Source organism: Coniosporium apollinis (assembly GCF_000281105.1).
Source record: "Coniosporium apollinis CBS 100218 chromosome Unknown supercont1.3, whole genome shotgun sequence".
In the NCBI taxonomy this organism is placed as follows: domain Eukaryota; kingdom Fungi; phylum Ascomycota; class Dothideomycetes; genus Coniosporium; species Coniosporium apollinis.
In genome coordinates this window covers 857739-883989 of record NW_006913265.1, presented here as the reverse complement: position 1 = coordinate 883989, position 26251 = coordinate 857739, and the positions used below count along the sequence as shown (strand labels likewise).

At 55.1% G+C, this 26251-nt stretch overlaps 6 protein-coding genes and 1 non-coding gene across 7 annotated transcripts; 2 read left to right on the top strand and 5 right to left on the bottom strand.

Annotated features, from left to right (window-relative positions):
• Positions 1 to 1593: 1593 nt before the first annotated feature.
• On the top strand, positions 1594 to 3484 carry W97_01002 (uncharacterized protein; the record flags this gene model as incomplete). Its single annotated transcript, XM_007778912.1, has 2 exons — positions 1594 to 1732; positions 1851 to 3484. 2 exons carry the CDS (start codon positions 1594 to 1596, stop codon positions 3482 to 3484), a joined length of 1773 nt encoding a protein of 590 aa, XP_007777102.1.
• A 3251-nt stretch (positions 3485 to 6735) lies between these two features.
• Positions 6736 to 10742, bottom strand: W97_01001 (uncharacterized protein; the record flags this gene model as incomplete). Its single annotated transcript, XM_007778911.1, has 6 exons — positions 6736 to 7668; positions 7719 to 7885; positions 7934 to 8104; positions 8162 to 9240; positions 9435 to 9886; positions 10482 to 10742. 6 exons carry the CDS (start codon positions 10740 to 10742, stop codon positions 6736 to 6738), a joined length of 3063 nt encoding a protein of 1020 aa, XP_007777101.1.
• A 1482-nt stretch (positions 10743 to 12224) lies between these two features.
• Positions 12225 to 15953, top strand: W97_01000 (DNA-directed RNA polymerase III subunit RPC2; the record flags this gene model as incomplete). The annotated part of the gene is made up of 2 exons (XM_007778910.1): positions 12225 to 12290; positions 12345 to 15953. The coding sequence occupies 2 exons, from the start codon at positions 12225 to 12227 to the stop codon at positions 15951 to 15953; spliced, it is 3675 nt and encodes a 1224-aa protein (XP_007777100.1).
• A 642-nt stretch (positions 15954 to 16595) lies between these two features.
• Positions 16596 to 17471, bottom strand: W97_00999 (Ras-like protein Rab-11A; the record flags this gene model as incomplete). The annotated part of the gene is made up of 5 exons (XM_007778909.1): positions 16596 to 16726; positions 16797 to 16877; positions 16941 to 17330; positions 17385 to 17397; positions 17451 to 17471. 5 exons carry the CDS (start codon positions 17469 to 17471, stop codon positions 16596 to 16598), a joined length of 636 nt encoding a protein of 211 aa, XP_007777099.1.
• A 3500-nt stretch (positions 17472 to 20971) lies between these two features.
• On the bottom strand, positions 20972 to 21068 carry W97_00998. The gene has a single exon. It is a non-coding gene; the product is annotated as a tRNA-Ile (tRNA).
• A 681-nt stretch (positions 21069 to 21749) lies between these two features.
• Positions 21750 to 23972, bottom strand: W97_00997 (uncharacterized protein; the record flags this gene model as incomplete). Its single annotated transcript, XM_007778908.1, has 2 exons — positions 21750 to 22738; positions 22790 to 23972. The coding sequence occupies 2 exons, from the start codon at positions 23970 to 23972 to the stop codon at positions 21750 to 21752; spliced, it is 2172 nt and encodes a 723-aa protein (XP_007777098.1).
• Positions 23973 to 25546: 1574 nt separating this feature from the next.
• Positions 25547 to 26017, bottom strand: W97_00996 (uncharacterized protein; the record flags this gene model as incomplete). Its single annotated transcript, XM_007778907.1, has 2 exons — positions 25547 to 25951; positions 26009 to 26017. 2 exons carry the CDS (start codon positions 26015 to 26017, stop codon positions 25547 to 25549), a joined length of 414 nt encoding a protein of 137 aa, XP_007777097.1.
• Between the last annotated feature and the right edge of the window lie 234 nt (positions 26018 to 26251).

Here is a 26251-nt window from a genome sequence, read left to right as displayed (position 1 = left end):
ATTTCCCGAGTTTGAAGTTGACATTCGATGCGGCAGACCGCTGCAGCGGAGATGCCAGCAATTGGAGGTTAGAGCTGAAGCTTTTCTTTTTACTGGCAGAGCACAGCATGAACAGAAACGGATGGCTCGCACCCATTCGAGGACTTTGCCCCACGGACAGGCCACAAGAGGCACTGCACACCACTTTGGTGCTCGAGACGGGTGCGGAGATGGCATGTTAGGCAGCCTGTCTCTGCCTGGTGGTCTGATGAGTGGACATGCTGCCATTGTTCCGGCTGATTCAGGAGAATTGGGTGGTGGAACTGTTTCTTTTGAGTGCACGAGGACCGTTGAGGTCGCGTCCTTGGCTGGTATGAAGGTGTCAGATGTGAGTTTTGTGAGCCGCAATGCTCCTCCTGTCTAGCCTGAGCATCGTCCATCAGTTTTCTGGATAGCCGTTGAATCCATCCTGGTAACTGCAAGGATAATCGGAGCTCAGACGAAGGCATTCTCGCCGAATGTGCTTCCTCACAAGACGTCCAAGCCGGGCTGAGACTGTGGGGTTCGCGCACAAGGAGTCCCATCTGGCCTGAGGAAGTCGCCACTGTCAGCCTCAGACACCAAAAGCGCAGCCGCGATGCTGAGCTGGCCAGACACTGTGAACTTCATGTAAGCCGCTAGTTGCACTGCTTGTCCGTGGTTCGCTTTGCTTGAGAGCATCGCGGGCTTTTCTGGTGTGGGCGATGAGTGGCAGAGGGATAACCGCGGCTAGACAGGCACCGCTCCGCTAGCCTGGCGCTGGTGGCCCCCTAGCCAGTCAGCGACCCCGGCGCGCACCAAGCACTGCGGGCTGAATCGTTCAGCGTGCCCCCAGCCGCTCCAACGTCCCGTCCTTCTCCACCCTCGCACCCCCAAACGCTGCCCGTGGTTCTCCCTCCTTCGTCCTCCACCGACAAGATCTCCAAAGCAGCCGATCGCCGCTGCCCCAAAGCGACAGATATTGGTGGACGGAGGCATTGCTTTTCATCAACCCTCCCGAGTCCCGTTTGTGCTCCTTGTGCGAGTACGCGTTGCCAGCAGCTCCGGCGGCCCTGTGCGACCGTCGCTGCTCCAACATATCATCACCCGTCAGCTCGTACCGCCTTGCCTCAGCATCCTCACCAAAGCACCATCGCGCTCGAGATCGATTTGCTCCTTCGTTTGTTCGCAAAGCATCTGGTGAGTGGATCTATCGTCAACCACCCTCAACACGGGCGCTCGTCCCCTGAAGCCGACTCTCTGGATCGCTCCTTTGACGCTGTCCGACGCGGTGGTAACACACCCTTCAGAGCTGACAACGTTGCAGTTACCGCCTCTGTGGTAGACCTCTCGCTCTGTTGTTTGGCAATCCTTTGCATTTCATTTGCGAGCGCGGCATAAAGTAAGCCAATACCGAGTCACACATTGGAGAGATCTAGTTCTTTGTCGGCACTCGCGACCACTTCATGTCAAAGCACCAGCGACCGACACTTCACACACCACTCTCAGATCAATGGCGCGTTGACCGACTGACTCGTCTGTCCACAGTTTCGGTCTTGTTACCTGTAGATCTTACCACCAGTACATACTACGGCCATGGCAACCATCATTCCGGTCAGCAATGAGACGCGAAGTGGTGCATCCAGGATGACGAGGGAGGGGAGGAAGATCAGGTATGAGATGAATGTCATCCAGCAGCCAGAGCGAGCCCGGGCTTGTGGATCTGGGGCCAAATGTAAGTCCGACTTCACTTCGAGCTTCGATCTTATGCTTCTATCTTCTGCTTCATCATCTTGCTTCGATGTTTTGCTTCGATCTTGTACTCATATCTTGTGCTCACTCTCATTGCGCAGCCTCTGCCGATCGCCGGCCTGTCGACCCGCCACCAATCGTTGAGCTCAAAGTTTTCGAGGACGACGTCGAATGCACCTTCTCCTACAATGCGAACTTCTTCCTCTTCGCGACTCTCGAGAACGCGCGCACGATGGCTCAAGGCCGCGTCCCTCAGGCTTCCGCAAGCTTCCCCGTCTTGACCGGTACTCCTGTAGCCGGCATGGCATACCTAGATCGTCCGAATCCTGCTGGCTACTTCATCTTTCCAGATCTATCAGTCCGCCACGAAGGGAAGTATCGGCTGAGCTTCGCCTTGTACGAAGAGCTGAAAGAGGCAAAGGACATGGACCCGGAAGACCACATGGCTGATGTCGCTGTCCGGCCGGACAACATCAACGCCCACGTCTCGCACCGCTTGGAGGTCAAATCGGCTCCGTTCACTGTCTTCAGCGCGAAGAAGTTCCCTGGCCTGACGGAGAGCACCGCTCTCAGCCGGATGGTAGCTGAGCAGGGCTGCCGTGTTCGCATCCGGCGTGATGTGCGCATGAGGAGGCGCGACAACAAATCTTCCAAAGACTGGGATGACTACGAGGATGAGACGGCGTATGAGCGTGCGAGAAGAACTGCCACTCCAGATGCGTATGGACAATCGGCGATGCCCACGCCTCAGCCGCCAATGGGTGGATCAGACCGCCCGAGATCTGTCAGCAACGCCAGCAATGGCTCGTATGCCGTTCCGGAACGCCGCACGTCACTGCAGGATATGGCACAGAGCTACCAGCAGGCCTTCGTGCAGCAGATGGGTCCTCCAGCACCGCAGAACGCGTATCCGCAGATGCCATACGGTCCGCCGCAGCCACAACAGTACCAGAGCCAGTACCCTCCGCAACAGCCGATGATGCAGCCGCCGCAAGCTCCGTACCAGCAGCCGCAGCACAGCTACCAGCATCCGTCCATGCAGATGCCTCAGGCGTACGGCTACTTGCCGACCCAACAGTACGCCCAGCCTCAGTACGAACATTCGCCGCACCACATGCGTCACGATACTGTCGACTTTGGACAGGCGATTCCTGGGGATTACCGCCGAGCTCCGATGAACCAGCCGCAGCCTCAGCAGTACCAGACCCCGACCAGCATGATGAATCCGGCCCCGTTTGGATCTTCGGACAATCTTTACAGCCGGGCTCCCCAGATGAGCATTCCTTCGCAGCCAATTCAGGCTCCGCAGCCTACCCTCAACACACCGGCGGCACCTCTGCCCTCGGCACCTGCAGTAAATGGCCATTCGCTTGCGCCCCTGAAGACGCTTCAGCCGCCGACAGAAAAGCTCGAGCCGGTCTCTCCGTCATACCAGATGCCTGGATCTCTGGGGGAGAACTACCATGAAGGTCCTCGCGCGGCTCCACCGAAGTTTGCTACGCAACCTTCAGCATCAGGTGCTACGAAGCGGACATATTCCTCGACCTTCGACACGCAACACATCGAGCAGCCGATGCGCCAGGGAGCTCGGCCTGATTTGACTCGTACGGCCGAAGACTTCGCCAATGGAGGCTTCGAAGAGGGTGACGACATCGAGACCCCGGATGCAGGATCCATGAGCTACCGCCGCGCGGATGGTACGCATCGCAGTCGCCGGGTGGCCTTGTCGCGTTGAATCTTCCTTTTCCCCTGAATCCACTGATTCCTTTCCTTGACAGGTCTTTCTTCTCATGACTCACCACCGCTCTCAGCACAAGAGAGCTGCTTAGCAGGTCTTCCTTACTATGCCTACCCAACGCCCTCTTTAGCGGGGGGCTGATTCAGCTCTAAATACTCATACATGATCTTCTTGGGCCGAAGCGGCGGGCATGCCCACACGATTTCCTTGCTCTTTCTCGGCACTGATGTTTTTCTTTTCTCAGTATCTCGTCGGAATGTATCGTCGACTCCCGCGCAAACGTCTATGTCGCAAGTCGGAGGTGTCCACTTAAGACTCTGGGAGTGACGGCAGGGACAAGCACCGTCTCTTTCTTAGCCCTCAACATCGGGCCTGAAAATCTTTGGCTCGTTTCCTTGGCACGTTCCTACTGTCCGGTATCTGCGTATGTGCGTCCTTTTTGTCATGTTTCCGGTTTGGAGTCGGTTCGGTTTGTTTGAATACCGCCTGTCGGCATCGCGTCTCTGGAAGCCTGCCGAACACTGTCTCGCTGGCGGACCATGACGATGATTTCATGTTGACTTTGTGTTGCGGGTGGCACTGTCGAAGCGGCGAAGTCTCGTTTCTCTGGGATCGGTACTGAAGACCGCCTGGCGTGGACGGCGTGCGTAATTAGATTGCGATACGAAATGGAAAGAGATTCTACGTCAAACGTCAGCTTGTCGAACATATATACATGCGTGCGCAGTTGCGGGTGCTTTGTTACGGTTTGTGGTCGCTGCGTTTCATTACTTTTGATTCTGTTCTGAGTCTGCGATTGTGTGGGTAGTACTCATTGCCCAACGCTGGATGTCGTTCTTGCTTTCTCCTTTGTCGTTGACGACCATGTAAGTTTGTTTGCTATGCGTTTCTTGCTCTTTGCTTCTGCCGTCGCGTTGTTGTCGTCCCCTCTCCGCTCCTCAACCCTCCCTTGCCCCTACATCACGTGGACGTCACCGAACCTCCCGCTCCTCCCGCTCCGCCCTCCATCCCGTCAGAGATCGCGAGGTCAGACGGACGTGACCAGAGAGCCAGGAGCTGAACAGCGTAAGGTAGTGATGCAAGCAGAGCAGAGTCCTCGCGGTGATCCAGGCCGGAGCCTTGGTGGATCGGCGCGCCGCCATCTGATGTTATCAAAACCCGTACTGGACCGCGCCGCTGGATCTGGCTCGTTGCCGCGGCCTGGTGGACTCCGATCTTGAAGGGGAGAGGGGGTGCAGACGGGCGTCGGGACGTGATGGCGCTCTCTTGGCCCCGGGGGTTCTGGGTGGGTTGGGAAGGTGGGGTGGTTGTGGTGCTGGTGGTGGTGGTTGCGGTGACGAGAAGTTGTGTGGGAGAGTCATGCGGCTCTGCTGAAATGAGAAAATTAGGAGTCCACAACGCGTCGCTGCACAGTCTTGGCAGCCTGTCGGTGCCGGCGTGTACGGCACTCGCTCAATGCAAGGCGTGGAGTCTGTCGATATGGGAAAGGAAGGGCATGGAGAGATGATCCAGGTGAGTGCCCTGGGAGCTTCCGGAGGGTGGTGGCCGTGCTGAGAAATTTCGTTTGCTGATGCCAGAATTATCCGCCTGGGACAGCCACGCCAAGCATGAAAGGAGGCTGACAGTGGCCTTGGAGCAGGATCAAAGACAAGTGTTTCCCGGACTCCCGGCAAGCGCTATGGGAAAGCCTCTACAGGTACGCCCTCCAAGCACGGCGCTGATGCACAGCTCTAGCTCAGGGACCATCTTCCAGATTACGACTATCAGTATGTCAAGCCCGCCGCCCCTCCCACTCAGCAGTCGTCTCAGCTCTGAGTCCAAGCTACCTGCGGCAACACTTGGGCGCTGGCAAACACGTTTACGCTGCCATTGACCTGCACCAACGTAGGAAGTGTGGGTGCAGCACTTGGCAAATTCAGCATCGTGGAAAGGCGAGCAGCGGAGCGAGCGTAAAACGCGTTCAAAAATTCCAGGCTACGCCGATCAGCACTTTTCTGAAGCTTTGAAGCTAATATTACGGTTCAGGCATCTATCGAGCAACGGGGTAATTCCTTCTTGAGAGGACAGCAGAGGTTCTCTGAGGGGAAAATCGGAGTCACATACGGCACAAGTCACATCATCAAGCGGGCAAGTGGTTTTATGATCCTTTCATTGTTGAGCTACCTGCTAACAGCCGTTGCCTTCCATTCGGCCGTACAGAAGACGAACCGATGTGCAACAGCCCGAGGCTAGCTACAGAGTGCGCAGCAGCAGCGCGCATGAGTATGGGCACGCAGCAGTAGTGCCACGCTTGAGCCATGAGCAAGTGTATGTGAGTGAGCATGAGCAGATGCAAGTGCAGGAGCAAGAGCTAACGCATGAGCAGATGCCGGAGCATGAGCAGACGCAAGAGCTGAAGCATGTGCAAGAGCAGAGCTCGAGCAAGAGCAGAGCCCGAGCAAGAGCAGAGCAAGAGCATTGGCATCAGCATGAGCCAGAGTGTGAGAGCAACATCCCGTCCGCAGTAACAACGCCAGCAAGCAACCGCCGAAGGAAAAGCAAAGCATGCAGTCGTGGATGGAAGAGGGAATCATGTGCAGGGGTAACTATGCCAGGGGATCGGTGAGGTGTGCAGAGCAAGAGCAAGAGCAAGAGCAAGCAAGAAACACAAATGCAGAAGGTAAGTGTAAGAGCCCACCCCATGAGGAGCCCGCCCTTTTCTTTTGTGCAAAAGCAGTCAACATGTGCAGCAGGAAACCGTCAAGTAAGACAAGAAGCAGAAGGGCAAGGGAAAGTGACCGAAGCCGCTTGACGAGTCCCTCCCAGAATCCAGAATCCAGATCCAGAGCTGACGTGTCGAGTTTGCAGGAAGCCCCGCCGATGCCAGAAGGAGATCGAGTAGTCTACAGACATGTTCGTGATCCAAGGGAAGGGTTTGCCAAAGCCGATCAACATGCGTCTATGTGTGGGCGATCGTGACTTCATCATGAGCAAGGAGAAGGCGAGATAGGCGGTAAGCAACGTTTTCTTTGCTTTTCGAAGGCGCGCCGTCACTCGAGATGGGAAGAGAAGATGAACTTAACCAACAACCAAAAAACAGGAACCAGGATTTCGCGTTCGACGGTTCGAGTTTGTTATCCAGAGAGAAAGCGAACGTGGTTACCAGCGATGTTTGTTTTTGGTGTGTGGAGAAGGAATGCGGATGATGCGATGAGCCATGAAATTTTCATTGATCTCATGGCAGTCATTTCTTGTTGTACACTGTGTGTTCAGAAATAGTTGATGCCGTTGGCCTGGCCTCCGCGACTAAAGAAAGGTTGTTGTACAGTGTTCTGGAGGTGGTTCGGCAAGGGCGGGTTGCTCAGGCGGTGCGGCTGTGGAGCTGCGATGTTGGCGCCGTAGGAGTTTGCAGCGGTGGCATAGCTGGAGGTTGGGTTCTGGAAGCCGGTGTGGAAGCCAGCGGTGAGCTGCAGCGGTGCTTGGGCTGGAACTGGGTCAAGAGCGGCCATTGAGCCACAGAGTGCGCTCATTGTACCACCGAGTGCGGACATGCGACGAGTCTCGGCATCCTGGATCTTCTGCTGGATGCGACGGCCATAGGGTGTCTGGCGGATGCCGGGGAGAATGGGACGGATGGCGTCAATCAGACGAACCTTCATCTCCGGGTCGGCATAATCCATGGCCGTCTGAACGACGTAGTTCGCATAGGGATCGCGAAGGAGCTTCTCGAGCTCCTTGGGGTGCATGAGCTCCTCAATCAGAAGACGCCGATGCTCCTTGTCCGCAACGCGGATGCACTTCTCGACGACGTTCGAGCTGAACTTCTGCTTCGACAAAGCGGGAACATGGCCACGGAACGCGACGCACAGCGGGTGAGTAAACGAGGTCTCGTTGAGATCGAGAATGTACTGGACAACGTAGTTGCCGAACGGATCTTGGACAAGCGCAAAGGCTTCCTTGGTGATTTGACGGACCAGCTGAACCTTCTGCGGACCGGATGCGTGGTCGATGCAGCGCTGGAGGACGCAGCAGCCATGGCGATGGGTACCCACAATGATGCAGTTCGCGCCGACAGCGTCGAAGATGAACTGAGCATCCTGGGCACTGAGGTGGTTGAGGCACTTCTGGATGACGTGGTTGCCGTTGAGATCCTGGATCAAGGTCACGACTTGGTTGCCAAAGGCGTGGATGACGGTTTGGATCTGGAACTGTCAGCGAAATATTTTTGTAGAAGGACAGCGATCATGCAAACCTGCTCGGGAGTGGAAATGAACTCAATCATCTTTTGCAAAGCCCTAGTGCCATGCTGGTTGAGAGCGATGGTCACCATCTGAGGAGCGGCGTTGTTTATGAGCACGGTGCGCTGCTCATCGTTCGTGTACTCCAACAGCTTCTGGCAGAGGTAGTTGCCGAAAGGATCTGTTCGTGTCAGTGATGAGAAATGCAACTGGTGTCAAGATCGCGTACCAGTCATCAGCTCAACAACGTAGTCATTGACCTTCTCGAAGATCAGCTGAACGTGCTCCGGCTTGCGGTCTTCGAGCTTCTTCTGAAGGAAGCGGCAGCCATGCTGATCCTTGCACAGGCCAAGGATTTCGTCTTCCACAGATTCGAGGGCCATGTTGGCGAAGCGTGAGTCTACTAGGATTTTGTTAGTACCAGAGCTACATGAAAGGGAAGAAATCTGACACTCACCATCTCCATGATCAGGTCGACGACGGCGGTCAACCAAGGCGCGGGACTGGTTGTCATGCACGCGGCCTTGCGGGAACTGCTGGTAGCCTTGACCATAAGCTCCATAGCCGCCAGAGTACATCGGCATCTGGTTGTTCCACTGAGCTTGCTGCATGTTGCCCATGCCCATACCCATCATCGCCATGCCATAACCGCCATAGTATGCCGGAGCGGCGTACTGGGCCATTGCAGAAGACGTCATTGCCGAGTTGGCTGCCGCGGAAGTCATGGTAGGACCGAAAGGTGCAGCGCCGGCATGCAGAGCTGAGTGGATTTGCTGGTAGGGGCTCTTTTGTTCTTGAGAATCGCCGCCGGACAAGTCCCTGCTCTGGCGATTGCCCACCGCATTCTGCGGGATCCGACCCATGTTCGCGTTGTGGTTGTGGAAATGCTGCTCTGCATGCGTCTTCTGTGGCAGGCCGACCGACGCGTTGACGCCATTGGTGTTCTTCATGGTCGGGATGTCATTGGTAGAGTACGAAGACTGCAGCTTCGGCATGCCATTTGCCGCTCCATGCGGGGGATTGGCCAGAAGACCAGGGCGCTTGTTCTCACCAAAGGGACTGAACTTCACTTCCAGTGAGTGACGGTTGACGGCCATGTTCTTGGTGGGCGTGACAACACCATTTCCACCAGCTTCTTCCGGCTCGTAGGCGTCAGCGGCCGAGTCGTGGAGTTGATTCATGGGCATGCTGTGCTGGCCAGCCCGGTGGCGAACAAACGACGGCCATCCATTTGGCAAAGCGTCAGATCCGGGTGACTGCGAGAGTGCAAGATCTAACGCAGCGGAGGACGCGGAAAGATGCATGTCGCTGCCATCACGACGGACCAAGATCGGAAACTTGTCATCAGTCGTGTTCATCTGCAGATAGCTCTTGATGTTCGGCGACGGCTGGTTCCTCTTGACTGAATGATCTTCGTCGCCGAAGAGAAAGCCCGCGGTGTTGATGTGACCAAGTACAGAGGAAAGGTCAGGCATCTCGTTGGTGAAGCGGTTCTGAAGGTCGTAGCCCGTGACGGGCATGGAATTTCTGTTGAGGCTGAATTGGTGTCAGCTTCTGTGAGTGATTGAAGTGTGAAGCGCGGTGGAATGTTATCAAACGCAAATAGGCGATAGACGCGATGGAAGGTGGTGAGGAATGTGGAAGGGTAGATCTTGAAGCACGTGGGACAGAACTGCGAAGCGAAGCAGAAACGACCACCAGAGTTTGAATTGAATGGGCGAAAGACTTACGCAACACCCGAGCGAGGATTCATAGTAGAGACAGCGTAGTCAAAGAGATCTTCGTCGTCTTCTTCGTCAGAGTTGCGGCGAGAGCCCGGCATGGACTTTGAGGAGATGTGAGAGATCGGTTGCGTCTTGTACGCCTGTGGAGGTGAGGTGACTTGAGAACCAGCGCGGCTTGGGCGGTTTGAGAGGAAGCTACTGCCTGGAGGTGATGTCATGCTCGCAGACGAGAAACGGCTTGGACGAGAGAAGGCGGACGGGAAGCCGTTGTCACGGTACTCCGGCGGCGTTGTTGGCTCGCTCTGGTGACCAGAAGTGCGGATATGAGAGAGGTCTTGAGCCAGGCGGTGCATTTCGTCTTCTTCACGCTTGGATTGAAGATCGATCAACTGCATCTCAGCAGCGAAACGGCGACGCTGCTCGCGGAGGAACTCAAACTCAAGCTTCTTCTTCTCAAGCTGTTCTTCCTCGTTAGCAGTTGCCAAATGAGAAAGATCTGGCGCCGTGGGTGTTGCCCAAAGCAAGAGAGCTGGAAGATCTAGTCGAAATGGCGTGACGGCAAACCGTACAATCAATCGAAGATCTTCTTGCACAAGGCGGCAAGTAAGATCTACCACTTGATTGAAGCGAGGATCAACGATGCAAAGGTGGGAAAGGTTGTTGAAGTGTGGGAGGCAGAGTGTCTTGTGAGGTTGAAAGTACAGTGACGGAGGAAGCCTGTGTCCACGACGACGGAGTGAAACTTGGCAACCAAGCTAAGGGAGGGGACGCAGCGCCGAAGAGGGGTCTAGGAGATAAGGAGATCCTTACCAATTGAACTTTGTGGAACGTCTGGAATATTTTCAATTAGTGATATTTTTTATGGATGCGCAAACGAGCAGAAGTTCGAACGAAAGCAAGGGGTTTATATGTGATGGAAACTAGGTCGGACGCTGGATCGCGCAACTGTGCCACCACAATAGCCTGCCCAGAACCATTGAAACATTTGAGGGGTACCAGCTGTGAAGCTGTTGTGGTGCATTGGGGGTATCGTCGCAACAATAGCCCACGTACCGCAGACGAAAGATCCGAAACAGGCTCGGCGGCCGCCCTCCGCTGTTGAGCAATCGGTGAAAGCGGTGATAGGGAAGACAATTGAGGTACGGTGTTGGTCGTGAAGCGCCTGTGGAGGCTCGCTCGTGCGTCGCTCGCTGAGGGGGTTTGCGCTTGCATCTGGCTGCCGATGCCTCGAAGGAAGGACGTATCTTCTCGAGAAGATTGCGGGTTGCGGAAGCGTGTGTCGTCGGTGCGCTCACCGAGGCCTTGGAAGCCCATACTGTGTCTCTGTAGGTTTTCCTGGCGCATCAGCACGCTGTTTCCTCCTTGCCCTCGAGCAACACGTGGGGTTCACGATTCGGCGGTGAGGAGGTTCCCCAGCCCAACGACGAGCAGTCCTCGAGAACGGAGCAGTCATTCGGGACGCGGGCTCTCTTACATTCGAAGCCATATTGTACAGTGAGGCAGCAGCCCTCGAAATCTTACAGTCGCAGAGCAGGTGAGGAGGGTTGAGACACCTCGTCCACCTCGTCCTGGAGAACACCCCAGACCACTAACGTTGTACACAGAACCCAGCCAGCCCACAGACGCACGGCCCGGTGATGAAAGCTTGGTGAAGCTAGTTTAGCGGCCCACCAAGCGACCAATACATGCAAATCGAAAGGGGGATTACAGCTGCCAGAAGCGCGAGTTCCGGCACAACTACAGGGCGAGAGTGGTGCGGATGTGTTTGTGGGAAGTACCCAGCGGTACCCAGCAGCCGCCAGGGAAAGCCTCCTTGGACCCTGACGCTGGCCCCGTCAGGGACCTCGGGTGCCTTGCCGGGCTAAGGTTACGAGTGACAATTCACCCTGGGTCAACCGGGTTTGTTACAATACACGGTACCTACGAGCGAAAAGGGCAGGTCAATGTGTTCGTCTAGGAGCGCTGGACAGAGAGCGCTGAGACGCTTTTCTCCACATAGCTGATATCGAAAGAGCGCCTAGATCTCGGGGTAGAGTGTACGAGGCCTAGCAATGCGCATCGGCCCAACGTTCAGTAGTGGAGCAGGCTGGCACGCCATACTGTAAGGAAGTGTCGCCCGCGCCCTCTCCCGTTCTTCGGCGCCAGGCTAGCGGAGGCACAACGGGTGAGAACATGTGCAGTTCCAACGAGCAGCCATTGCTTGTGAGCCTGGCCAGCTGCTCCTTGCTATGCCTCTCGGCAGTCGAGCGTCTCTCAAGCTTTCAGTACAAGGAAACCTCCGTGATAAGCATGTTGAGGGCGGGGACAAGACGTTCCAGATGCAGTAACCCAGCGGGCCCGAAACGGTCTCTACTCGGGACCATCAACCCCGAAAGTGGAATACTGCGCAGCCACCGCTGGAGATTTGGTCAGAGTGGGCGTGGTGGGATGCATGATATCCTTGGTCCTTTCCGATGTTGCAACCAGATAGTGTAGTCTCCAAGCTCAGGACCAGAAGCGCAATGCTACCTGCTTGCCTCCGCCGTCGCTTCCATGACACTTTCCAGAAATTAGAAGCGCATCAGATGGACAAGTTACTTACCACGGGCCTCCCTCCCAACGGGTCGGTTCTTCACCGCTCCTTGTGAGAGCTCCGTCATGCAGCATTCCCGTCGGCTCAAGGCGGCATTAGCGGCTTCACGGGGGTGAGTTATCGATAGAGGCTGAAACCGAGGCCAAGCCGCCAGAGTCGCTGTCGAACCTGGAATTCTCGAGTGCTCATAGGGCTGAGCAAGAAAGTCGATCACACAGCAAGCCATGCCACCAAAGGCCAGAAAGACCGGGCCTGCTGAGGCCTCTGGCGCTGCTGAGACTGCTGCGAAGGTGAGCAGATTAGCCTCTTCACTTTGAGAGATCGGTGCTAACAGCCCGCCTCAGGCGAAGGTGCCCGCGAAGAGGAAACCCACTGCGAAAACCGCCCCAAGCAGTCAGAGCACTACTCATGTCGAGCCTCCGACCACACAGCATGATCCCCAAGCTCCCCTACAGCCAGCCGAAGCTTCTCTCCCACCAGAAGATACAACGCGGACAAATGCGCGGCAAAAGAAGCCGCACGGCGGACGAAATGAGGATTTTGAGGCGCTCCTCGAGCCCTTCTACTATGGCAAATCCTTGACCGACCCGATCAACACGGCGAAGGACAAGTGGAACCTCCTTCCGGCATTCCTTAAAGTCAAAGGCCTTGTCAAGCAGCACATTGATTCGTTCAACTTCTTCGTCGAGACCGAGCTCAAGAACATCGTGAAGGCGAACCAGACGGTGTACAGCGATGTTGACGACAAGTTCTTCCTCAAATATCTTGATATCCGTGTCCTCGCACCGAACCGTCTGGACGAAGATGACTTGTCCTATAACAAGTCCGCCATTACACCGAACGAATGCCGCCTACGCGATATGACCTACGCCGCACCGATCGTAGTCGACGTCGAATACAGGCGCGGGATGACCAAGATAAGAAGACGCAACGTCCGGATCGGTCGCATGCCAATCATGCTACGGAGTTCAAAATGTGTGCTAAGCGGGGTTTCCCCGGCAAACATGAACACATTGGGCGAATGCATGATCGATCCAGGAGGCTACTTCATTGTCAGGGGTCAAGAGAAGGTCATTCTGGTTCAAGAACAATTGAGCAAGAACCGTGTCATTGTCGAGTCAATGAAAGGCATCGTGCAGGCATCGGTCACAAGCTCCACCCACGAGCGAAAATCGAAGACCTACGTGCTGTTGAAGAAGGGGCGTCTATACCTCAAGCACAACATCCTACAAGAGGATATTCCGGTTGCTTTCATCCTAAAGGCAATGGGAGTCCAGTCGGACCATGAGATTCTCCTGCTCGTGGCCGGCGACGACAGTGTCTACCAGGATGAGTTCGCCCTCAACTTCGAAGCCTGCGCTACGGAAGGCGTGCACACCCAGCAACAAGCACTGGATTATATCGGCGCTCGAGTAAAGTTCATGAAGAAGCCTGTTGGAGGCCCTATGCGGCGTGATAACCGCGCAGATGCTATCGAGGCACTCTCCACGCTCATCATCACTCACGTTCCGGTCCACGGTCTAAACTTCAGGCCCAAAGCCTTGTATATCGCATTCATGGTTCGCAGGGTACTAATGGCCATGCACGATCCTAGCTTAGTCGACGACAGGGACTACGTGGGAAACAAACGGTTAGAGCTGGCTGGTCAGATGTTGTCGCTACTCTTTGAGGACCATTTCAAGCGCTTCAACCATGACTTCAAACTGAACATCGACAAAGTGCTCAAGAAACAGAACCGGACGCAAGAGTTTGACGCGTACTTCCACCTTCAAAGCCACGGCAATCACATTACCGCCGGCATGGAGCGAGCAATCGCCACAGGAAACTGGAGCTTGAAGCGCTTCAAGATGGAACGTGCGGGCGTTACCCACGTACTCAGCCGGCTCAGCTACATCAGCGCCCTTGGCATGATGACCCGTATCAGCAGCCAGTTCGAGAAAACGCGCAAGGTATCCGGTCCAAGAGCGTTGCAGCCATCTCAGTTCGGAATGCTCTGTCCGGCCGATACACCAGAAGGCGAGGCTTGCGGTCTCGTCAAGAACTTGGCGCTCATGACGCACATCACCACCGACGACGACGAGGACCCCGTGAGAAAGATGGTCTTCGTGCTTGGCGCTGAAGATGTCACGACCGCTAGCGGAATGGAGGTGTACGGCGACGGGGCTTACATTATCTTCATCAACGGCACGCCTGTCGGTATTACTCGCCAACCTAAGCAGTTCCTCAACGGCTTCCGCAAGTTTCGCCGAATGGGAAGGGTCTCGGAATTTGTCAGCATCTACATCAATCACCATCACAACGCTGTCCACATCGCAACGGACGAAGGTCGCATCTGCCGCCCGCTGATTGTTGTGGAGCGTGGCAAGTCGAAGGTCACAGCCCGCTACCTCCAGTCGCTACGAAAGGGCACTATGGACTTCGACGACTTCCTTTCGCGCGGCCTTGTCGAGTACCTTGATGTGAACGAGGAGAACGACTCCAACATTGCTATCTACGAGCCCGACATCAATGCGTCAACCACCCATCTCGAAATCGAACCCTTCACTATCCTCGGTGCCGTTGCAGGTCTCATTCCCTACCCTCATCACAACCAGTCACCCCGAAACACATATCAATGCGCTATGGGTAAACAAGCCATCGGAGCCATTGCGTACAACCAGTTCACCCGCATCGACACCCTCCTCTACCTAATGGTCTACCCACAAAAGCCAATGGTCAAGACGCGCACAATCGAGCTCATCAAATACGACAAGCTGCCCGCAGGCCAAAACGCCACCGTGGCCGTGATGTCCTACAGCGGGTACGACATAGAAGACGCGCTCGTCCTCAACAAAGCCTCCTGCGACCGCGGCTTTGGACGATGCCAGGTCTTCAAAAAAGCCACCACAGCGCTCAAGAAGTACGCCAACGGCACGCAAGACAGCATCGGGCTCAAAGACTACGACCCCAAGAACTCGCGGCACAAGAAGCTTGGCCGCGACGGCCTGGTCGAAGTTGGCTCCAAGCTCGAACAAGGCGACATCTACATCATGAAGCAGTCCCCCATGAACACCTCCGCCACGGGCGTGGGCGGCAGCACAGCCACCAACCCCAACGACCGCCGCGACGTCAACATGAGCTACAAGCTCCCCGACCCCTCCTACGTCGACAAGATCCTGATCACTGGCAACGAAGCCGACACGACCATGATAAAAGTCCAAATGCGGCAAACGCGCCGTCCAGAGCTCGGCGACAAGTTCAGCTCGCGCCACGGCCAAAAGGGCGTCGTGGGCATCATCGTCGAGCAAGCAGATATGCCCTTCAACGACCAAGGCATCTGCCCAGACGTCATCATGAACCCGCACGGCTTTCCCTCGCGCATGACGGTCGGCAAGATGCTCGAGCTCGTGTCCGGAAAAGCGGGCGTGTTGGCTGGCGAGCTGCAGTATGGCACCGCGTTTGGCGGGTCCAGGGTTGAGGATATGAGCGACATTCTCCTGCGCCACGGGTTTAGCTATGCGGGGAAGGACTACCTCACGAGTGGTATTACGGGGGAGCCGCTCCCGGCTTATGTCTTCTTCGGCCCGATATACTACCAGAAGCTCAAGCATATGGTCCAGGATAAGATGCATTCGCGCGCCCGCGGGCCCCGTGCGATTCTTACGCGCCAACCCACGGAGGGCAGGAGTCGCGAGGGCGGCCTCAGGCTGGGGGAGATGGAGCGGGATTGCCTCATCGCGTACGGGGCGAGCCAGCTGTTGCTGGAGCGGCTGATGATCAGTAGCGATGCGCATGAGGTCGATATCTGTGAGCGCTGCGGCATGATGGGGTATCAGGGCTGGTGCCAGACTTGTAAGACGAGCAGGGGGGTCGTCAAGATGACGATCCCGTATGCGGCCAAGTTGCTCGTGCAGGAGATGATGAGTATGAATATTAAGACGACGTTTAGGCTGGAGGATGAGTTCCCGGCGTAGGCGGAGCGGGTGGAGCTGAGTGTCGTGTAGCATCAGCGGTACTGGGTTAGAATTCGAGGTGCGAGAATTGCATTGTCTGATATAGGACCGAGGTGTGGATGGGTCACGACGATTAGGTCTAATTGCATAGCGAAGGGGCCGTAATGACGGACTGGAGTTTCTTGCTGGCTGCATTTGATAGGCGTAGAAAAGAGTGGCTTCACTTACATGTGCTCCGCATCGAAGGGGTCAGAACGTTGTATCCAGCTGCATATATCGGTCCTCATCACTACTCTTCACGACCTAGATCAACCAAGTAAAGTGGCTGCGTTCTGCCAATTACCGCGGTGGTTCAGAGAAACGGACAACAGAAGTTGGAGTTCACGCAGGAAGGAAGCCCAGCGGAATGCTCACTCTCGAGGCAAGCATGTCAACATGCAGTTCAAGTCATATCCAGCATCAAAAACTACATGCACCATCCGACCGACCCCCCAGAGTACAAACCGAGCAAGAGAAACAGAAGGACCAGATATCTCAGACGCCTGTAACAGAGCTCTGCTGTGAGAAAGGATCTAAGCAACCACTGCCCCTTTACCCACTGCCGCCGAAGCAGAACTGCGCAGACACCGTAGAGGACGACTTTGACAGGACTGTAGGAAACGTCTAACAGCACCCGCTCTTCTTCGCCTCGGTGTCGCTCGATTGGCTGATCTGGAGCGTTTGGCGTGTGCCGATCGGCGCTTGGGAGGCTTCGCCTTGATCAAGGGCTTTGCTGGAGACAATCCGGTAGATCTCTATAATCTTGTAAGCCATTGTGCTCTTCTGAAACGCGCCAGCCCACCCTATATACGGAATATGACTTACCAGTCAGGATGTTCTGGAACGCTAGCTCTACGTTGCTGGCGTCCAGAGCAGAGGTCTCGATGAACGACAGGTTGTTCTCGCCTGTAGCCACCACCTGTCAGCCGATCTCTCCTTCTTGTAAGTTGCAAGTCCTGGCATCCATACTAGCAAACTGCTTCGCCTCCTCCGTCGGCACCGCCCTCAGATGCCTCAAATCGCTCTTGTTCCCCACAAGCATAATCACAATATTCGAGTCCGCATGGTCTCTCAGCTCCTTCAGCCACCGCGTGACATTCTCATACGTCTGGTGCTTGCTGATGTCGTAGACGAGGAGCGCGCCCACGGCGCCGCGGTAGTACGCCGACGTGATGGCCCGGTAGCGCTCCTGCCCCGCCGTGTCCCAGATCTGCGCTTTGATGGTCTTGGCGTCGACCTGGATGGAGCGTGTGGCGAATTCGACGCCGATGGTCGACTTGGAGTCGAGGTTGAACTCGTTGCGCGTGAAGCGGCTCAGTAGATTGGACTTTCCGACGCCGGAGTCTCCAATTAGGACGACTGGGGGATGGTGTTAGCGGGGTAGGGGAGGACGGTGGGCGCGTATAGAGATACCTTTGAAGAGGAACTGTGGATGTGTCAGTATTCCCGTTCCGCCTTGGATTCGGAGAGTTTCCTCACATCATATTCATCGTTCGCCATGCCCTAGGCTTCCTTCCGCAGACCTGCAACAGCGGTCTGCGTCGTTGATAGAGGGGGTCGGTCAAACTGCTGTATCAGCGATCAGAATCTGGGCGAAAAGGGCAATGGCTGTGTGGGTTGTCGTATTGCTTGCTTGGAAGTGGGATTGTTGAAGGGAAGTGCTTCCAGACGCTGCGTTTGGCTGGCGGTGAATGCAGCCTGGGCTGACACAGGGCGGGGATCATGTGATTTTCTTGACTTTGACCGCGTGTTGTCCCAAAGGGATTGCAGTGCTGCCTTTTCTTAACCACGAGTCATCATTTACCTGACAAAACTCTTCGAAGCATCGCTCCAGGATAAATACAGTGATATATGCTACAAGTCGAACGAGTCACTCGCGGACAGCTGTGTTTCAGGAGCCACTTCTGCATCATCCGCTAACCTTTTTGCCTTGTGCTCAGCCACTGCGTCTATGGCCAAGGATTTTGCTCGGTCGTATACGAAGGCTCCTTCAGTGCTCATTCGTGATGTCTATACCACTCATGAGTCTAGCAGGGCTGAATCTTGAGTCTCGTTTTAAACTCGCTCAAAACTCTTTACTCGGAAGACTACAGTCGATTATATGGATAGCGACTTCGACTCAATGTCCATCACTAACGTATGGATGTTTCCAAGGATCAACCAGTCACTTTGCTGAGCAGTACCCGTAACAAGGCTGTGCAGCTCTTGTCAGACGCCAATCGTGTGCGGCTCACCCTCGTCTCATCTTGCTCTCCTGCATGCGCGGCGTGGCAGCAGCTCAGCCACGCTGGAGAGCCGCCGAGCCATGCTCTGCCTACGGACTCACAGCCACCTTTACCCCTACATATCTACCCTTTTGGTTCCCTCAGCTGACCGGCTTGAGAAACTAATCTACCGTTATTTTCTGTGTTCTTAGTAGCTCGGTAAGAATCTCTAGGTCGATCGTTGTCTTCAAGGCTTCAACTAACAATGTGAAGGAGGTGTCTGTTCCTTGCTCTCCGCCGGTACTCGTAAGGCCATACTAGCCACTGGATCCGCATGCACAAACTCCTGGATAGCTCGACCAGTTGCTGCCGATTCAAGCAGCTCAGCACCTCGAGCGGGACGAGATCAGCCGACGAGCCAGTGTTAACGCTTCGCGTTGCACTTCCAGACTGATGGAGGATCCTCTTGTCCGAACCAGACATCTACCACGAATTACGGGAGTTCAGCCGCAGCTCTCAGCCTCTTATTCAGCACCAGCGTTAATCTGTTCTGGATCTGCCACCTGGTAGCGGGCAAATTTCTCATCTACTGCCATAATCATGGAATCTTCAGGAAGGAAAAGAAAGCGTAACGAAGATGCGGAGAGCGAGTGCGACAGTCGCCAGCTCATGGTCACGGAGCCTATGTCTTCTGAAATCATCGGACGAACAGAAAAAGGCCCTCATTTACAGAACGACCGGCTTTGTGCACGATGCGCGAAGATCAACCTCGAGGAAGTTTTCTCAAGGCAGCATCAAACGGGCAAAGGCGACTTAGTGGAGCATTTGGGCCCGACTGCGAACTGGGCTATAGATTCGTGTTCCATGTGCAGCCTGCTAGCTGCAACGTTATATCAACCGCACCGTCGCGGCTCTGGAACTCACCACTCGCTGCGGTCATATCCCAGTTGTAAAGTCGCACGGATGGGCTGGAACTCGACCAACACGGTCATACTGAAGCTTAGTCCTGACCATAATAATGCATTCTTTGTCCCGTATTCCCAGGATGCAGACTCTGTTCGTTTGCTCAAGGAGGATTCCATCGACTTTAACGTCATCTTGAGCTGGTTACGCATCTGTCAAGGTCACACAAAAACATGCGGCGCCCGAACGACTTCTTCAGTTCCATCTCTTAGACTGATCGATTGTGATACCCGTAGGATTGTTCCGGCCATGGATCACCAATACTTGACGCTGAGCTATTTGTGGGGTCCGAAGCAGAAAAATGGCAGCACAAACGAAGATTTGGAGCTTCTACCAGATGATCTACCGAACACAATCGAGGATGCGATCACGGTCACACGCAATCTTGGCTTTAGATATCTGTGGATTGACCGCTACTGCATCAACCAGAACTCAGCGGAGGCTCATGCCCAGATCCGACAAATGGACTTGATATACCGGAATTCTGAAATCACCATCATAGCAATCGCCGGACAAGACCCATCATATGGTCTCCCTGGCATCGGACATCGGCGGCGGACTCCGCAACCTTGCGCAAAGATCGGTAAAAACTTCTTGGTCTCCGCGTTAGTGGATCCAAAGGTTTTTATCAGAACTTCTTCATGGATGACCAGAGGATGGACGTACCAAGAAGGCCTGCTGTCTAGGCGACGCCTGGTGTTCACCGACAAGCAAGTTTATTTCGAGTGTTACGGCATGTACTGCTGTGAGGCGCTCAACTTTCCTTTGCAGAAACTCCACACGAAGGGCGGCCAACACTTCAAAGCAAGATACCTTCAACATGGGCACACTAGCCGCAATCAAACCCTATTTCCTCAGAATGGAGTCGGCAAGGATGTATCGGAGGCCAGTGTACGCATTATGGAATACTCGCGGAAATCACTTACATATGAGTCGGACATCCTCAACGGCATTCTGGGGATATTGCGGGTTTTTGAGGCAAGTGGACGTGGATTTCGCCATTGTTGGGGTGTTCCCTTCCTAAGCTCTCCGTGGTTTCCGACCATACAACTCGCGACCGAAGTGATCATCTCTGTCGGGCTATCCTGGGTGAACGACAAACCGTCAACCAGGCGACTGGGATTCCCCAGTTGGTCCTGGACTGGTTGGGTTGGCTCTATCACTTGGACGCACTGGATCATCGATGGATCGATCTCAACGTGGAACTTTGATCCTGGTTTCGAGGTTTGTCTTGAGCTCCACGATGGCCGGATCATAAACTGGCATGAATTTCTGCGACACTACGAGGAATTCAATCGTCCGCCGTATTTTGCCCCCTATCTCCATATCTCGGCGTGGACTATTTCGATCCACGTACTCAAGCAGACGGCGTCGGGTTCTAAAGGCCAAACGACTTTCAACACGTCGGCACCTACTTATTTAGCCAGACTCGAATTGGAGAATGGGTCCCAACTCCACTGGCTCTTCTATGCGACGACAAGCGAGCCATTAGCCGGTCGATCGTGTACTGGAATTCTTCTCGGTTCTGAACGTCCGACGCAATCGTATGAATCAGGACCCGGAGTCATCGTTATTAGCATGGTGGGAGATCGACTCGAACGCGTAGGCTTTGGCGCACTAGGTGCTAAGACACTTACGGGTACGGGTTACCAAAGTTGTTTTGTAAAGTCATTTCAAAAAATTCGGCTAGGATAGAATTAATCGACAGCATGTTCCGTGTTTGATAAAACAGATGCAAAATGAACTTCTACTGCAATACTCTCGTGGGAGCAGAGGCCTATCGAAGGGTTCAAGATTTTGCGGCACAAAAAATGCAAAAAGTTATTGGGGTACTGGTCACTACGAGGGTCGAACTCGCGACCTTGGCGTTTAGGTCACGTGATGTCACGTGATATTAGCACCACGCTCTAACCAACTGAGCTAAGCGACCGATTAGAAGTTTTTCGTGGGCTGTATCGTATATGACTCTGCACGCCCACTGTTCTCTTTCTTAGTTGGAAGACCTTACTTCCGCGTGCCGCCTCCAGCCTTCTGCAGTGACACTTCACCAGCTATGACGAAGGGGTCCTGCTTCGACAATGGAAAAGGCTGCGACAGGCGCTAAAAACCTTGGACAGCTCTCGTCTCTCACACAGCATGACAGTAAATAGCACAGCTTATACCGATCGCGCTTGAATTGGGCCGCAAAAGCAGTAATTACTATGTGTACAGCAGAACCTCCCGTCCCTAGCTCAACTCCTCGGTCATCCAGTTCCCCCAGCAGCCCCAGCAAGCACAGTCCATCGCCATGCTTGCCTAGAAACACAGCCATGAAGCCATGTGATCGCATCAGTGATGGTGTTTGAAAAGCACAAACCCACCCGAAATCAAACCAAGCACCCGCTAAGAGACAGCAAAACCCCCCATTACGCCCATCGTCAAGAACTCGCCGTAGCCTCATCTTCTCCCTGCCGCCAGGAGAAACACCGGTGTATGCAAAATCCGCCCGCAAAGCAACCGCAATGAGTGAGCCGCAGCAGCCAAAGCATCGCATCAGGGTATGAGTGAGCGACAAAAAGCATCCAGTAACCAAAAAGCCCCTTCGCCCAGCCACACCAACCCAGCATCCTGCCTACTCATAAACATGCTGCTCCGCCCTCCTCAGCTTGAAATCCGGAAGGTAGTCGAACCAGTTCGTCTGCGGATTGTACCGATACGCCTTAAACTCGACTCCATAAGGTTTCGGCTCGAGCATATACAGCATCCCCAGCGGACAATCTAAGTCAGCAACCTCATCCCTCCTGAGCCCCAAAAAGTACGCCAGCAGCACGCGTGCAACGCTGCGGTGCGTAATGAGCAGACAATGATCCAGCATGCGCTCGAGCTCCACAATGACGGGGCGCAGGCGGTTTATGACGTCGAGATATCCTTCGCCACCCGGGCCGGGGTACCGGTATTGCATCTTGTCGCCGCGGCGGAGGTTGAATTCGTCGGCGTACTTGGTGCGGATTTCCTCGTACGTCATACCCTCCATTATGCCTGCGTTCAGCTCGTCCAGCATGCGCATCTGCTTGATGTCGAAGTCCTCCTCGTTGAAGTACTCCGCGCACTGGATGCTGCGCTTCAGCATGCTTGTCCAGACGCAGAAGTTCTTCTCCGGCGCCTCGCCGTCGTCGGTGTTGTAGTGCGGGTTCGGCGGGGTATGGTCGCCCGGGTGCGGCGGGAAGTGCGTGTTGGCCGCCTTGTCGCGCTGGCGCACCTCCCACGCCTTGCGCTCGTAGACGAGGAAGTTCGCCATGGCGGCCGCGTAGCGGCGTCCGTTGGGGCTGAGGTCCGAGTCCCCCCCGATCTTGCCGGCCACGTTGTCCATGGACTCGCCGTGCCGTGTGATCCAGATCTGGCGCGGGGCGAGATTGAAGTTGAGGAGGTAGTAGACGGCTTGGGCGGAGAGGAAGCCGTGGATCTGGTGCGAGATCACTTTGCGGCCTACGTCGATCATTTGCACGTAGGGCATGTTGTTCCTCTCTTCGTACTCGCCCAAGGGGACGTAGGCGCGCTGGTAGATTTCGACGCGCTTTTTGAAGTCTTCGAGTGCGGCGACAGGATCCTTGTCCTTGTAGTCTGATACATCATTAGCTTATTGAAGGCGAAGAAGGGATTCTTATGTCTTACCTGGCCCTGAGAGCTTCAATCTCATGTTCGACTCCAGCAGGTTCTCGTCCTGACAGAGGCTCTCCACGAAGAGGACGTTCAACTCGTTGCCGGCCCTCTCGCGAAGGTGCCGCATGATGAGTTTCCTACGCTCGAGGGTGCTGTTCGTTGCGTCGAGGATGCCAACGGAGCCACCGGCCATTATCCAATCTAGGAGCTCATCCAATGACTCCAATGCAACTTGTTCGCGGATCATCGCGGCCTTCTTGTTGTTCGGGTCGAAGAAGCTAGCGGACTGGTCCATCGCCTCTGTCTCAGGCAGCTCTTCTGGTGCCGATGCTTTATTGAGCTCGGTGAATTTCGCGTCAAGCTGCTCAAGCTGCGAGTCGCTTGGACCGTGCTGATTAGAGGACTTGGAATCCCATTCATGAGCGGCGCCAGGAAGGCTCAATGGCGGAGGAGAGTCTATGTTCGCTGCCTCTCCATTGATGAGTATTTGTGCGGCGAGCTGCGGCGGATCGAGCTTCTCTTTCTGCGAGATGACGCCAGTCGGCGCTCCTGTGGTAATGCTCTGCCTATCAACGGAATCCTTAGGCCTTCCTTGCAGTGCGACTGATTCAAGGCGGTGGCCTCCGCCGCCTGCGGCAACACGCCGCCGTTCTCCAACGTTGAAGATCCTGGTATCGTGCTGCAGCCAGTTCAAGTACCTGGCCATCTTCTTCGTGATGTAGCTCTTTCCGCGCGCGGGCAAGCCGACCATGACGATGACGAGCTTTGAGCCGAGATCCCGCTGTGCTATCCGGCCGTCAGGAGATACCCTCGACTTGGTCAGTCCAGGGATGTCGAGCGTGGTAGGGCGTACCCGAGGCGTAGAGACTCCAGAGCCGCTCTTCATGGCGCCAATCCGAGGGGAGTTGTGGCCGGACGGCAGAGGCGTGTCGCTGAGCGCATCGCCGACGCCATCTTTGGAAAGACGGTGTGCGGCATGACCACCGTTCGCGTAGGGTGGAGGCTTAAGATCGGGTTGGTGTAGATGACCTTCATGGCCTGAGACGGTACTAGCGTGAGGTCGGCCTATCGTCGTCGTCGTAGAGCCGTTTGAACTTGGATCGGAAGTTGGATTCGAAGTTGGCGCGCTTTCACGGCGCGCATCTGTCTGTGCGTTTTTCTGGCCATCGAGGAGGACTTGCTCTGCGTGACTCATGAGAGCAGCTCGAGCGTATACAGAATGCTGGCTTTGTATGCTCTGTTTGCGTTGATCAAAAGGTTGTGACTGCCGGCGTGTAGTAGGATGCTGAACAGGATCCTCCATCAGAGGCATGGCGATTTGTATGCGCCGCCCGCCTGGCGTCAACAGGGCGTGCGTCCTAGCTTAGCGGAAGCTGCGGGTGGCCCTGGTGGCGAGCGGAGCTTGGCTTGACTTATTTCAGCTCACTCAGCCTCGCGGTCGCAAGCTGAAAATATCCTGAAGCTGGGTGACAAGACGCTGGGCGGCGAACTTGTGTCGATGCTGTCTTGGGGTCCGAGTACAAAGCGCGAGTGAGAAGTCTTCACCAGGCTAGCAAAGTTGCGGTGGGGAGGGCGGAAAGGGCTAAGGGATTGTTGAGGTGAAGGCGAAATGCTCGCAGCTTTATCGTGTGGGATCCGTCAGAGCGAGGTCAGGGAAGAAAAGAAAAGGGTTAGAGTAAGAGCCTGAACCGCCGGCGGATTCACGTTTCCGCTTGGTGCAGCTACTCTATCGTCAACGCTCCCGTGTCCTTCACCTCCAGCTCTCCGCTGTCAGGCGGGCTGCGACAGGGCGAGCATGCCAGGAGCGAGAGCCCGCCGCTGGCTCCCCCACGCCGCAATTTTTAGCCCTCCAATCAATCGGTGCCAGTCGGGCACGAAATCGTCAGGCGTGTTTCTAGTCGCATGCCCGGAGCCGCCTTAGTGCTACTCGATTAGTAGGCAGCTTTAGATAGCTTTCCGCCGTGCCGCCTTATGTTTACATCAGTTCACACGATATCTTACTCTAGGTGTGCCCTGTGAATCATAGCAACAGGGCTGCAACTGACCGGAAAACTGGACCTGTGCGATGCCCGGCGACGTGGGAGAGCCGGTGTCTCGGAATTAACGCACACCTACGTCATCCATCGACAGATCCAACGCCCTCTGACTGTTCCAGATTGCTTCATTTGTTCCCGACGCAGCACGGAAACAGTGGGTAAGATAGACAACGACGACATATCTGAAGGGATGAGTGAAGAGGTTGTAATAATCGGATCCGGCCCTGCGTGACATGTTACGCTGAAGCTGTGGCTCAGTTGAGCATCTCCGGTCCTTACACCACCTGGCCGCCTGCGATGGGTAGTCTGCAGGTGGCTATAAGGTATCTTAGACTCCTGGATCAAGGGCTGAACGGTTGAGAGCGCGTCTACGGCGTCTTTCTCAATGTTCTGATCAACCAATGAATAAAGACATTGTTTATAAAACAGAAAGGCCACCACGAGAACTACCCAGTGGACGCGGCCAGATGGTGCAGAGTCAGTTACGTCCACCAGTACGTTAAACAGCTGGCAGAGGTTTAGTAGCACGCAACGTGTCCCCAAACTCTGCTATATACTCTCCGTTTGTCTATAATAGTGGAAGGAGTTTTCTTTGATACAGGCATGATTGACGACTGGAGGTATACGAAGGGACTCTGTCGAGCTCTAGAGCGATGAAATAGAGTGAATACCTGGGTAGGATCTCGACCACCAATCCCTCAGACGCGATTGCAGTCAGTGTTCCCCACCTATCTCACGCCTCCAATCGCAACGTCAATATCAGCAGCGAGACATAGGCCGCTACACTCAGAGCAGTCAACACAGAGACCACATTCCCACTTGTCCTGAACTTCTTGCGACTCAGGCCATCGTCCCCGACCACGGCGAAGAACTGCTTGTTCCCCTGATACCGCCTGAACAAGCTCGTGAACAGCACACCAGCACCGTAAACGGCAAACAGCGCGCCAATGGAGTAGAACTCTGCCGTGAAGATTTTGAGAACAACGAGCGCGAAGGAGAACTGGCCAAGCGCGGTGCGGATGTAGGCGCCTTCGAATGTCCTCTGAGCGGCGCGGATCTCGACGAGCTCGCTAGGTGTGAGGACAACGGAGCGGGCGCGGTGGAGGCGGAGGTGGTATCTGTCTGCTGCGTGGATTCCCTGTGACTACTCGTGAGCTTCAAACTCGTGCTATATAAAAAAATTCTTGCTTCGTACCTCGAACATGATGGCCAGTCGTCAGCTAAGATACTAGTCACTGTTAAGATGTGTCTCCCGGCGTCTGAAGAAGACTTCAGAAACTCTACATTATTGGTAGACTTAGGGAAATGACCTAAATCAGGTACGCGCTGGCGTGATGCGCGACACGACAGCTGCAGGCCAAGACGATCATCGTGGAGATGGTCGACTATGATTTCGACAGCGACCTACCTCTCCACCCTCGTCTCTGACTGTCTTTGC